The sequence below is a fragment of the Etheostoma cragini genome, chromosome 20, assembly GCF_013103735.1.
Source record: "Etheostoma cragini isolate CJK2018 chromosome 20, CSU_Ecrag_1.0, whole genome shotgun sequence".
In the NCBI taxonomy this organism is placed as follows: domain Eukaryota; kingdom Metazoa; phylum Chordata; class Actinopteri; order Perciformes; family Percidae; genus Etheostoma; species Etheostoma cragini.
This window is the reverse complement of record NC_048426.1, coordinates 4,566,045-4,580,074: the sequence shown is the minus strand read 5'-3', so window position 1 is coordinate 4,580,074 and position 14,030 is coordinate 4,566,045. Positions and strand designations below refer to the sequence as shown.

The window sequence follows — 14,030 nt, the reverse complement described above, 5'->3', positions numbered from 1 at the left end:
ACTCTCTCTCCTCTTACTCTCCGCGCCCGGCCACACAGCGCCGGTCCACACTTCTTACATTTGTCTACAGTTTTAATTTTTTATTAACAAGGCTCTATATTGTTAAGTATGAGAGGCAAACCTGTATTTGTACCAGTGTTTCCATGGTAACTCTGCTATCGCGGCCTCCATGGTGAAGAACACAGAAGAAGTTATTGAATGCAACTAACTTCAGTTGGTAGAGTAACAGGGTGTGAGACGGAGCTGCTGGACCTGGACCTGGACCTGGGCCAGAGATGTGACCTATGGCCATAATATCATAGTTCATAAAAGTGCAGCGCAGTGAAGATACAGACGTTTCACACAACGTGTGTATCCGCCATTGGCGGATTATAATGAGTCAGCCGTCTCTCGGTGAGTAGCGTCCATCACCCTCCCTCTCGCAGTCATAAACAGCCTATGTAACGATAACATTTGTTTTGCTTAAAATCAACAAATAATCGTGATAAAAATTTTGATCAAAATAATCGTGATTATTATTTTGGCCATAATCGTGCAGCCCTACTGTCAATCTCCCTCAGACTGGGGCTCCATGCAAGATCTGACCTTGTGGGGTCTCAATGATCCTAAGAAAGATGAGAAATCAGTCCAGAACTACACGGGAGGAGCTGGTCAATGACCTGAAAAGAGCTGGGACCACCGTTTCCAAGGTTACTATTGGTAATACACTAAGACGTCATGGTTTGAAATCTTGCATGGCACGGAAGGTTCCCCTGCTTAAACCAGCACATGTCAAGGCCCGTCTTAAGTTTGCCAATGACCATTTGGATGATCCAGAGGAGTCATGGGAGAAAGTCATGTGGTCAGATCAGACCAAAATAGACTTTTTGGTCATAATTCCACTAACCGTGTTTGGAGGAAGAAGAATGATGAGTACTTTCCCAAGAACACCATCCCTACTGTGAAGCATGGGGGGGGGGTAGCATCATGCTTTGGGGGTGTTTTTCTGCACATGGGACAGGGCGACTGTACTGTATTATAAAGAGAGGATGACCGGGGCCATGTATTGGGAGATTTTGGGGAACAACCTCCTTCCCTCAGTTAGAGCATTGATATTGGGTCGAGGTTGTGTCTTCCAACATGACAATGACCCGAAGCACACAGCCAGGAGAACCAAGGAGGGGCTCTGGAGGAAGCAGATCAAGGTTCTGGCGTGGCCTAGCCAGTCTCAAGACCTAAACCCAATAGAGAATCTATGGAGGGAGCTCAAACTCCGTGTTTCTCAGAGACAGCCCAGAAACCTGACTGATCTAGAGAAGATCTGTGTGAGGGAGTGGGCCAAAATCCCTTCTGCAGTGTGTCAAACCTGGTGAAACACTACAGGAAACGTTTGACCTCTGGAACTGCAAACAAAGGCTACTGTACCAAATATTAACATTGATTTTCTCAGGTGTTCAAATACTTATTTTCCTCACTGTACATCAGGTCTTGGAAAACACATCGTCCCAAACTGAAACCGGGGCTGTTTTTCTGACTCCATTAAAAGTTTCTAAACTTTTTAGAGAAACATGGTCTGTCTGGCAAAGCGAGACTTGATATTAAGAGAAATCTCTCCTCTGAATCTTTTCTCCCCAGGTCTTCGTCATCATTTGGTTCGGCTCCATCATCATCACCCTCAACTCCAAGCTGCTGGGCGGCACCATCTCCTTCTTCCAGAGCCTGTGTGTGTTGGGCTACTGCATCCTGCCTCTGACGGCGGCCATGGCCGTGTGCCGGATCGTGCTGGTCGGCGGCTCGGGGACGGTCAGCTTCGCCGTGCGGCTGGTGGTGGTGACGGCGTCCTTCGGCTGGTCCACCTTCGCCTCCACGGCCTTCCTCGCCGACAGCCAGCCTCCCGACCGCAAGGCGCTGGTGGTGTACCCGGTTTTCCTTTTCTACTTCGTGATTGGGTGGATGATCCTGACGTTCTCGCCGTCACAGTAGAAGACGAGGCGTTCGTTAAACTGACAGCGACGAGGGGAGGGTTTTTTGTGGAGCGGAAGAACTCAAACAAAGGCGGTGTGGGCCTTGGAATGAAGCTGAAGGACTGCTGAAGTGACCGGGACTGGTCCCGGGCCTCTGGGACACCAAAATAATTCCTTTTCAGGCGAAGCTCGTCCTCGGATTCAGAGAAGTCCGGTGGACACTGTGCTGCAGATGGAGAGTTAATAAAGCTGATGATTATGTTCAGGAGCTGTGTAGAAATAAAGTCCCTAGGCCTGTATGGAGGAATCTCTATGATTGTTACCTGGGCGACCTGGTTCTCTGCGGCCCTGTTGGAAACCTCATACTGTCTGACGCTGTTTCAGAAAACAAGCTGAATGCTCACATTTCCCCCTACATTCTTCATTGTTTAGACATTAGCAGATGCTTTCATGCAGCTTGACTGGGAATCTGGACAGTCTAGCAGTCCTTTTCTTCATGTTTCGTTTTGTATTTAAAAGGGTCATTTTTGTTTGTATTAGAGAGAGAGAGAAGGACACGCAGCAAAGGTCTCCAGCTTTTGAGCGGGGGACGTTGCAGTTCATGGCTCGGCTCACACAGCAGTTATTAGTACGATAAATATGAAGCTGCAGCCAGTTAGCTTAGCATAAGGACAGGAAAATCATTATTCTTTCCATTGTATGGGGAATATGCAACAGAATATTGCTTGTCCAGGTGTAAACATAAAGGTGGTATCTATCTAATCATCCAGGTCTCTGCAAGACAGGTAACAAACGAATTTCACAAAATATCAAAACAACTGTTGTAGGGCTGGATATAGTCTGTATCGGTGACCGGGCCCTGGGACATGGGCTGAAGGGTGGAGTATATGTTCGGAGCCTCGCAGGGACTAGACTTTGGACTTGAAGTAGTGAAAACAAAGTATGGATTGAGTCTGGTAATCGGGCTAGTTGTAAATGACAGACGAAGCTCAACAGGCTGCGTTAAAGAGCTCACAGCTTCCTGTTAGAAGAGAAGATTTTGGGAGAGAGTTATGATCACAGAACATAGACAGTACCAGTTTTTTTCCTTCTGGAAGAGTGCACTATAATAACACAACTGTAGATAGTCCACCACTTGCACCAATAACAAGTTTCAACAGCTGTCTCTCAGAAATAAAGAGCGACAACTTCTTTACTAAGCATTGGTTTTTCCGCCGACATTAAACAACCCGACAGCGAGGAGGAGGTATGGTTTCTACGGGAACGAGGGAAAAACAAAGCGTTGTGTGTTTTGGGTTTCGGGTTAGTCTTTGTTTTCTACTCTCTGTCTTCACCCTCGGGTTTAACCCACAGCTTCCATTGACTATAGGTCGACGCGGAAACTGCATCCTGAGAAAGGGGGAGACTGCATCCTGGGAAATGTAGGAAGTGGCTGCAGCAGGTTGACAAAAGGTGGTTCATTAGAAAAGAAAAGGTCTCATCTACTAACCTGCCTGATGACCTTTGCCCCTTGCTCTCTCTCTCTCTCCTTCCACCGATCTGTTCTTTCTGTTCTCTCCGATTACCGTTGATTTCTTTTAATTTATATGTAGTCATTTAAATCGACCAATGAAAAAGATTAAACTATATTTCATCAGCTGTGATTGTTTGCATATTCTTTCAGTCCACCTACAGACTCAGGTCCGACGTCTAAATAATTTCCACACATTTTGGGATTTATGTATTTACCACAGCCTTAGAGGTAATTAGGTTCTGTCTTTATCATTTGCAGTCGTCACGTTGGGAATGAAGATCTGAAATCTCAGGCTCCCTCCAACAATGGTAAGAAAATACAAGTTCAGAAAGAACATATATGAAGATACTAAGGCATTATGTAACGGTTCTCTTGACTTATTTTAAAATACTTAGTCGATATATTGTAATATAAAGTAAATATTTTGAGATACTAAGTCAACATTTTCTGAGCTATTGGGTCAATATATTTAGATACTAAGTCAATATTTTGAGATATTAGGTAAATATATTAAGATACTAAATCAATATTTTAAAGTTTGGCAGTATTATGAGATTCTAAGGCAATATTTTAAAGTTTTTCAAGTCAAAATAGTGAGACACTGACTGCGTTGATATATTGTGTAGTGGCCAATTCGTTTCAAAATTATAACCACTGAAATTTTAATGTGGTTTAATAAAGTATACATTATTATTAATAACCTTTGTGGTTGATCCAGGCATATCCTATCTATAGAAATAAATCTTTATGATCCTACCAAAACGTTGCATATGTGGGAATCAGGCAGAAGAAATAACACTGTCTCTGAAATGATATCAAATAACTAGATGTGGTTAAACAAGTACACACACCCACGATTACTACGGTGTGGCCAATCAGAGGCCTAGCTGTCAATCAAAATCAGTGGATCAGAACTAGGACTAAAATATGGCAAGTCTCTAAATAATACATTTCTTTAAATATAAACAAAAACTGCTTTTGTAAGGGAGGAAATATCTATCAGAATACTGTACTTCCTCTATGAATGTAGTATAATGTAGGAGAGTTCGATCAGCCAGGGAGGAAATATATCTATCAGAATACTATACTTCCTCTATGAATGTAGTATAATGTAGGGAAACTCATTCTGCCAGGGAGGAAATATCTATCAGAATACTGTACTTCCTCTATGAATGTAGTATACTGTAGGAGAGTTCGATCAGCCAGGGAGGAAATATATCTATCAGAATACTATACTTCCTCTATGTAGTATAATGTAGGGAAACTCATTCTGCCAGGGAGGAAATATATCTATCAGAATACTATACTTCCTCTATGAATGTAGTATAATGTAGGGAAACTCATTCTGCCAGGGAGGAAATATCTATCAGAATACTGTACTTCCTCTATGAATGTAGTATAATGTAGGAGAGTTCATTCAGCCAGGGAGGAAATATATCTATCAGAATACTATACTTCCTCTATGAATGTAGTATAATGTAGGGAAACTCATTCTGCCAGGGAGGAAATATATCTATCAGAATACTATACTTCCTCTATAAATGTAGTTAACCTTACTGTTTTTGAAGTTTCTTTATCTGAAATTTGTTTGTTTTTTCAACCAAATTGCAGATAAGAATCACTCCTTTCATACAACGTTGGTAGTTTTATTTATTTTTTAGCATTTGAAAGAAATATAAATGGTTTCAAAACAGTATTCTGACTTTGGCAGGCTGAGATCATCATTTTCTATAACTCTAAAATTAGATATAATTTCATGTAAATGAGGTTTATTGACTATAAATTGCAAGAAGAAGTGCAAAACTAGTAGTGTAAGTGAAAAAAAGCAACAAATGTAAAAAATAAATCAGAAGCAAGTATTACATTTTTTTTTCCAAGTGCATGGTGGACAGAAAGACAACCCAGTGGTGAAAGAGGACTACAGCCGCTCCCAAACCTGTTGGTCTGCATTGTGAAGAAGTTGTCACAGTCAAGCACGGGGGCTGGGCCAAAAGGGAGCAAACCATGACACTAAAAATTGTATTATTATTATTACTTATTTATTGCACGTAGGTGACGTTTCAAGCACAATCCTCAGACAAGACTAAACGGATATTATTATTCCAAATGTTGCATTAATACCACTGCTTTTCCTATTAAATGTACTTATTAAATTAAATATGTAGGCTACATTTTTCATTAATTAGCAAATGATATCATTACATTTTAGCAATACAAAATACATGTAGATTGGGTACGGAAAGTATTCAGATCCCTTTGAATTTTCCCCTCTGTTTCATGGCAGCCATTTTCCAAAAATCAAGAAAGTTCATTTTATTTCTCATGAATGTAGACTCAGCACCCCATGTTGGCAGAAAAACAGAAATGTAGATATTTTGCAAATGTATCTTTTCTTCCTTGCAGATCCTGTCCAGTTCGGTCAGGTTGGATGGTGAACGTTGGTGGACAGCCATCCTCAGGTCTCTCCAGAGAGAATCGGTTGGGTTTAGGCCGGGGCTCTACTGGGCCAGGGCTCTGGCTGGGCCAGTCCAGAAGGGTCCCAGAGTTGTTCCAAAACCACTCCTCTGCAGAGGTGGGTAGAGTAGCCAAAAATTGTACTCAAGTAAAAGTACTGTTACTTCAGAATAATTTGACTCAAGTAAAAGTAAAAGTAGTCATCCAAATAATTACTTGAGTAAGAGTAAAAAAGTACTTGATGAAAAAACTACTCAAGTAGTGAGTAACTGTTGAGTAATGTCTGATTTATTTCTTAACACAAGCATCAATCAGACAGACAGAAATACAAAATAATCATATTTAGGCAAATTATAGTTCATCCAATCAATAAAATTAATTAAAATACTCCTAGAAGTACAATTTTTTCAAAAACTTACTCAAGTAAATGTAACGGAGTAAATGTAACTCGTTACTACCCACCTCTGCTCCTCTGTTATTTGAGCTGTGTGCTTAGGTCCTGAGCACTCTGGGTGAGGTTTTCTTCCAGGATCTCTCTGTACTTGGCCGCATTCATCTTTTGTTCAATTGCAACCAGTTGTCCTGTCCCTGCAGGGACTTTCATATGTCTTGCACTGAGGAGAGGCTTCCGTTGGGCCACTATGCCACAAAGCCCCAACTGGTGGAGGGCTGCAGTGATAGTTGACTTTGTGGAACTTTCTCCCATCTCCCTACTGCATCTCTGGAGCTCAGCCACAGTGATCTTTGGGTTCTTCTTTGCCTCTCTCACCAAGGCTCTTCTCCCACGATAGCTCAGTTTGGCTGGACGGCCAGGTCTAGGAAGAGTTCTGGTCGTCCCAAACTTCTTCCATCTAAGGATTATGGAGGCCACTTTGCTCCTAGGAGCCTTGAGTGCTGCAGAAATTCTTTTGTAACCTCGACCAGAACTGTGCCGCACTACAGTTCTGTCTCTGAGCTCCTTGGGCAGTTCCTTCGACCTCATGATTCCCATTAGCTCTGCTAAGCACTGTGAGCTGTAAGGTGTTAACAGTTGTGTGCCTTTCCTAATCATGTCCAATCAGTGTAATTACACACAGCAGGACTCCAGTGAAGGAGTAGAACCATCTCAAGGAGGATCAGAAGAAATGGACAGCATTTAAGTTAAATATGAGTGTCAAAGCAAAGGGTCTGAATACTTCTGACAATGTGATATTTCAGTTTTTCTTTTTTAATAAATTTGCAAAAATGTCTACATTTGTTTTTTTCTGTCAAGATGGGGTGCTGAGAAACAAAATGTTCTCTCTTTCTTTGGAAAATTGCTGCAATGAAACAAAGAATGAAAAATGTAAAGGGGTCTGAATACTCTCCGTACCCACTGTACGCCTATAGAAATTAGACTAGTTGGATTATATTCAAGTATAAAACATGTTACCTGTGTCCCTTATAAGTTACAAAGAAATTCAATTCATTATTCTTTGATTTCTAACTTCAAGTCACACTGTTTTAGTCCGTCTCTCCATATTTAAACACTCACTTTAATAAGAAAGGTTTATAACCACAGTCTGGTAGAGGTAAAGTGTAATCTGTTATTACGTTTCCACTATTAATCTTAAAATCTTCTCTAAACGGCTCTGGATCATTTCTTTTCTTTATTTAAACCACATTCAAAGACTGGCAGCCAGAACGTAAACAAAGCACCCTGACGGGTTTGCAAAAACGACGTCATCACAGCGCGACGGCTTCAAAAAGGACGAAGCAAGAACAGCTAGCAGTTTCTGTTGTTATCATATCCGTTTAGCAGATACAAAATGATATAATCATAGTTTTTACATTGACATCACACATAGTAGAAGTCTTGTAGCTTTAGTCTCAATGCGTGGCTGTTATCCTACCCACTTCCCGCTCTCCTGAAGAGGCTCGAGCTGTTAGCTGTTAGCTGTTAGCGGGTTGTCGCTGATGGACGAGCTGCCGCATCTTCCACCTGAAGTTTGGGTCTACGTGTTCAGCTACCTGAGCACGGACGAGAAGCACACGGTCCGCACCGTCTGCAGGCAACTCAAGAGGCTCGTCGACCACCCGTCCCTATGGCGGGACTACACGGTGGTGCTGTCCGACCTCCGCCGCTACACCTACGGATTCTGGGACACCTTGAACCACCGCAAGCTCACCCGGGTAGCGGTGCGCCACCTGCGGCGCAAAGAGTGGCGTCGGCTCGTCAAGTTCCTGCCGTCCCTCACGGCTATCGTGTTCGTGGACGGAGGACGGGTCTACAAGGCCAAATACCTGGACAACCTGTCCCGGTTCCCCGACTTGAGGGAACTAGGGGTTCGGAACGCCAACTGGGACGAACCGGTGATCGGGAGGAGTCTGACCGGGCAGCTGCACGAGCGGCTGACGCACCTGAGCGCGTGTAACGTCCGGCTGCCCTGCACGGTGGAGTTTATTAACGCCGTGTCCCACCTGGTGAACCTGCGGTACCTGGTGTTCCACCAGCAGGGGGAGGGCTACGGGCTGGACACGGTGAGGCCGGTGCCCTGCGGCGTCTTCCACAACCTGCTGCTGAGCCTCAAGAAGCTGAAGCACCTTTCCTGGGGGATGCGGGGGGAGCCGCCAGAGCCGCTGCCCGATGACTACCTCAGCCCCTCGGACCCGGACAATCCAGGTCAGCCGGTCCCCTGCACCCGGTCCCCGGTCTGACTGTCCTCTTTACCTACTGTGCTGTCTCCTTGCTCATTTTCCCCTTTACCTACAAATACCAATTACTTTAATTGATATAGCACATTTCAATATATAGCACAAAATGCCCTATAATTAAAAAAATCAAACCAAGAAGAAAATGAACTTAAAGCTTAAATACATACATTAAATATCAAGAAACTGAACGTTTTTTTTGATTAACCTTAGCATTGTCTTCCCGTTAACCTGCATACATTTTATCAAGGTTATGGTCGTCTTTTCGACACTTGTCTTTCCCCGATGTTTTTGTCACTTTTTCAACATTTGTCGACTCTTTCTGAGCCTTTTGAAATGTTTGTGTTTTCCCCCACACATTTTAAAGCTTTTCTGACATTTTTGTCACTTTGTTTGGCATTTTTCACGTATTTTTCACGTATTTCTTCGCATTTTTTCACTTGACATTTTCTTTTTTTTATTGGTCACACAAGTTCCTTTATGAATTTCTGTTGTTTTCCAAATGCTATAAAATTGACGAAGACACCCAAATTCAAAATTCCAATCCAGTTGAGAGGCTGAAAGAGGCTCATGTTTGCTTAGAAAAATGATTCTCTTTATGACTACTCTTTTTAAATAAAGTTGCAGGTTGATTGGGGGTCTCTGATAGTTGCGGCTGTAGTCTTTGGTACTTCCAGGATCAGACCAGTGGATTTGCATGTACCACTTTACAGTACACACCACAAGGCGATGAAGGCTTGACTCTTGTCCTCTTCCTCGGTTCTGTAGGAGCGCTGCGGTACGGCGGCCCAGCGCTGACCAGCCTGGAGCTGGTGGATTACCCAGAAACCATCCTGCCAGAGAACGCACTGAGGAGTCTGACCTCACTCAGGTCTCTGACTATCCGCTACAGGTACATCAGAGAGGGCATCGAGTGCCGCCTCACCTCCTGGCTGAGTCCCCTCACACAGCTGGAGACCCTCACCATCATCGGTCAGTTCAAAGCTTTTAGTAAGAATTTAGACTATTGATCACATTTGACAACGCAGCTCAAATGCAAAACAACAAATACCAATATGAATAAAATACACCATAAATATAATAGGAAATAGAACAATGAGAATAGAGTAAAATGGTATTATGTACGTTATAAACACTTTATCAACAGGTGGGAATACATCTAAACAGATGTACTGTATATGAATTGGCATATTGCACGGGTCACAGTAGGAGGTACAGAGTAAAAATACATACTGTACATATACGTAGTACAGAATATTACGTGTTGGTTAATGTTATTGTGTTGTCTTTTCCTGGTTTTATGGGCTGCATTCCAGTAAAGTGATGTCATTTTCTGATCGTACCAGACTTCTGACTGTTCTATTATTTGCCTTTATCCACTCATATCCACATTATTGGTGATCATTTATGAAAACGCTCACAGTCAACCCTACAATATCGCTGCTATCAATGTATTTGGACGAAAATATTGTGATATTTGATTCCCCCCCCTCTGCCCAGCTCCAACACAAGGCAGTTTAAGGAACATGGCTAAACACACGTATCATTTTCTTCTGTGCTTTCTGTTTCCTGCCCTCCCCAGGAGGAAATTCCCTAGCTGCCTATACGACCACCATCCCGTCCAGTGTGACCCGGCTGACGCTGCGTGTGGCCATAACTCTGAAAGACATGGACTCCATTGCACCTAAAGTCCCGGGCCTGGAGCACCTGGACATCGAGCAGAACCGCTCCAGTGGCAGCCTCTGCAGGCGGATCCCCATGTTGTTTCCTCAGCTCAGGACGCTCAGGATACGGTGAGCCGCACGGGAAGCCACTGGAGCTCTTGGCTGGAGTCACTCGAACCTTTCTTCCACCCAAAATCCTTTGCATTTTGGGGTGGGGGGGGGTAAATGTAATAGAACAGTGACTAGTAATAATAGTAGTAGCAGTGCACGGCGTCAAGCAGGACCACGGCAGCAGCTGCAACCACGGTCCAGGTGCCACCACAATCCGAGAAAATCTGTTGCAAAGGAGCACAAGGACTCCAGGGAAGAAGCTAAGTTAGTAACATGCATTATTGGGACATTAAAGCACACCGATAGCGAGGGAGGCTCAGTTCAATGTGTCATAGGAAGTCCCCCCGCAGTCTAAAACTATTACAGCGTAACTAAGAGCTGGTCCAAGGCAGACCTGAGCCATCCCTAACTATAAGCTTTATCAAGGAGGCAAGTTTTTAGTTTACTCTTAAATGGGGAGAGCTGGGAGCTGGTTCCACGGGAGAGGAGCCTGATAGCTGAAGCCTCTGGCTCCCATTCTAGTTTTAGAGACTCTTTAAGATATGATGGTGCCTGACCGTTAAGAGCCTTGTAGGTCAGGAGGAGGATTTTAAGTTGTGGAGTTTGCAAGATTCCAATGCAGAGAAGCTAATACGGGAGAAATAGGATCTCTTTACCTAGTCCTGTGTCAGTACACGTGCTGCAGCATTCTGGACACCGTTCATTGTATCTGGGTAAACGAGTAAACCGCTAAGGAAACTACCTTCTCTTCATTTCTTTAAAGACATCTGTGTTTCCACAGATCTGTTGATGTCTTGCTGTGTTCATGCAGGGAAAGTCTTCCTCATCTCGTCTCTTGTCTCTCAGGTTCTTCCGCCGGGAACCGGAGAAAGACCTACTGAGCCTCAACCGGCTGCGCCACCTGGTGCAACTGGAGCTGCTGGTGGAGCGCTCCTTCATCCTGAGGGATTACCTCAACGGCCACCCGTGGCCCAGCCCCAGCGTCCGGGCGCTCATCAATCAGCTGCGAGAGCTGTCTGAGAACAGGATCACCGTCATCACCACCATGCGCCAGAGAAACCCACTCCGGGAGTGTGACTGTGTGTGGGAGGGCGACTGAAGAGGGGCAAGGACACTGGGCTAATCTGTTTATATTCCTCCTGGAGAAGAAGACAGAGCCGGGAACAGAAGGCTGAATTAAAAATGTAGTAAGACAGACATACGCATTAGTAGGGTTGGGCGTCATTTCATGAAATTACAATTCCTTTCGATTACTAAGGTCTTCAGACTTTCAAATCATAAATCTTATAAAAGATTCGAGACATGACAGCGATTGGATGACGGATCAAAGATTAGCGTGATGGCTGCCATCTTTGGCTCAAGACCCCTTCAAAATGAAGCACCGAAGCTCACAAAAGGTGCATACCAGGTCTGGCAATGTGAGACATTTAATTCCAGGTCACGCTGCGTTACATAAGGTCGCCTGGCGACGGCGTCCTGTCCCCTTTGTGCATGCTTCAGAAGTGGTGTCCTTATCCAGTTCTCTCGCCACACTGGGATGCACTTTTACTCTAACTGGATGAAGGATTGAGTTCCCAGAGAAACCAGCTGAGCAGACGTTGGCCCGTCACTGAAGACTTCCTAACGGGAAGAAGCACAATGACGCCATTGCTCTGTAGAGCCCGACCGAACAGATTTCCCTAACATTAGTTATTTTTTGTTATTTGAGTTCTCACTAAAATAATGTAATAATTTGTTTTATTGTCACAACAGAACAGAGGAACATCAAAATATATTAAAGTTCTGATAAAATGTATAAAAAGCCAAACTCAAGATATGAAACTTTCCTTTGAAGAAAAACCCTAACGAAAAATGATGATTATGCCAACAGGGACGTTGTAGAGCGTCCTCGGGTGGACCGACTATGGAAGGGATTTCATGGTTGAATCAATCTAGAAGTTGGTGCTGTGAAAGTGGACGTTCTACAGAGGGAATCATGAAGACAGCACGTTACCACGGAGACCGTGTAGTTAAGTAGAGGAAAGCGATAAAGTCTCAGATAAAGGACTGGTATTGTTTTAGTAAGGTCCACTTTATTTCATTTGAGTTTTGACTTTTCAATTTCATTTGAGTTTTTAAAGTGCGTTAGTTGACATTGAGCCTTTAAGAAAGTTTTGCTTTTTATATATTTAGTTGTCAGGGCTGGGTATAATAACGTTGACATCTTTCCTTCACTCTTTCAGTAGCACCCTCAGAAGAAAGGTTGTGCCCTGCCCCCCAGCTGGGTACCATCAGAGCTGCAGAGCCTTTACATCCCGTCCCAGAGAACGGGAGATGTGAATGTGAGGAACAGAAACATCTAGAATATCTGTTGACCTTTTTTTTTGGGCTGTCCCTCTTAAAACGGACCTCCTCCACAAAGAATCATGCAAAAGCACCACTTAGAGCATAACGGACAACTAAATGTATGTTCACTTCTATTTGTATGAATGGTTACTAGACAACATTGTTTGTTTTTCTTAAAGGATTTAATGTTTTATTTAGTTTTAGTTTACGAGAGTAGCCCTGGAGCAGGGCAGCACTTTTATTTTTTGGATGTCCAAGTATCTGCGAGTTTTCAGCTGCAGATCTTCTCGCCGATAGTTTGGAGTTCCTTGTTAAAGCTTTGGGAATCAATGTGTCCCATTTCCACCATTGCATTATTTGTTGTATTTTATTTGTTAAAAATAAAGCACTTGTTGCTTATTGAATAACGTCGCTAATTTGCTTTGTTTGTGCTGTGAAAATCATTTGAATGTGGAAAGTTTAAAACTTTTCACATTGATTACTAAACTAACAGCTGTTGATTGCAGCACTGAATACTGTCAAAACAAAATCAAAATATCAAATACATTTTTCGATGTAGTTCTTATCGCAAAGTTAAAAATCCCGCAGCCGGCCTGCGTCGGGATCCTGCCGGGTATGTTCATGCACTAAAGTTTTTAATTAAATACAAATAAACTAAATTCCCTTTTTTTCAACGAGTATTTAATTCACACAGAATAGGCTTTACCGTGTGGTATCATTCTAAAATCCCGATCTCGATTCACCCTGTTCGATTTCTATTTTTTTTACGACTTTTTCATTTTACAAGCCGATCCCCAACGCTGCTACTTTCTTCTTTGAGTTTTCCATCTGGACTATATGATTGAATCCCCAGTAAACATGCTTTGTTGTGATATACATCGTGATGAAGATATGAAATGACCTACAGTATATCAGGATAGGAGATTTCGGCCACGTCGCCCTATACGTGTGACATTCACAGACTGCCCAGCCCGTTTTAAGAATGTCATAGTCTTGTTTTTGATTTCTCTCAAAGTGTTGAAATGGAAAAGAAAATGAAAGCCAGGACGAGGAGTTAGTTCAGTACGAGTGCAGAGTATTCACCGGGACAGGAACGATTCTTATTCTGGGTTTCTATCTAGAGCGAGTGTGTTGTAGTTTATGATCCTGTAAATAAAACTTTTTTTTATAGTTTGGAAGTGAAACATTTGGTTGTCTGAGCTTTGATTTCTTTTCTTCCACAACTAGAGCTGTCAATCTTCCTCTATAATACCATTCAAATTTAATTTATTAACTTAAGAACAGCCTGTTATTATGTACTCAGGCTTGAACATTGTCAATGCCACTAAAAGCATGTGGTTGTTACACGTT

The 14,030-nt window shown here is 43.0% G+C and overlaps 3 protein-coding genes across 3 annotated transcripts in view; 2 read left to right on the top strand and 1 right to left on the bottom strand.

Moving 5' to 3' along the window:
* Nucleotides 1–2,242, top strand: part of yipf6 (Yip1 domain family, member 6) — a 4,442-nt gene extending 2,200 nt beyond the window's left edge. Inside the window, exon 2 of the mRNA XM_034858505.1 lies at nt 1,615–2,242. Within this exon, the coding sequence (XP_034714396.1) occupies nt 1,615–1,962 (348 nt within the window). The 3' untranslated portion in view covers nt 1,963–2,242. The remainder of the gene's footprint in view (nt 1–1,614) is intronic.
* galcb (galactosylceramidase b) overlaps nt 1–14,030 on the bottom strand; it is a 379,778-nt gene that overhangs the window by 316,224 nt on the left and 49,524 nt on the right. The gene's annotated exons all lie outside the window — the stretch shown is intronic.
* On the top strand, nt 7,595–12,021 carry im:7136021. Its single transcript, XM_034858501.1, has 4 exons — nt 7,595–8,551; nt 9,349–9,552; nt 10,163–10,373; nt 11,202–12,021. Exons 1-4 carry the CDS (start codon nt 7,846–7,848, stop codon nt 11,452–11,454), a joined length of 1,374 nt encoding a protein of 457 aa, XP_034714392.1. The 5' UTR covers nt 7,595–7,845; the 3' UTR covers nt 11,455–12,021.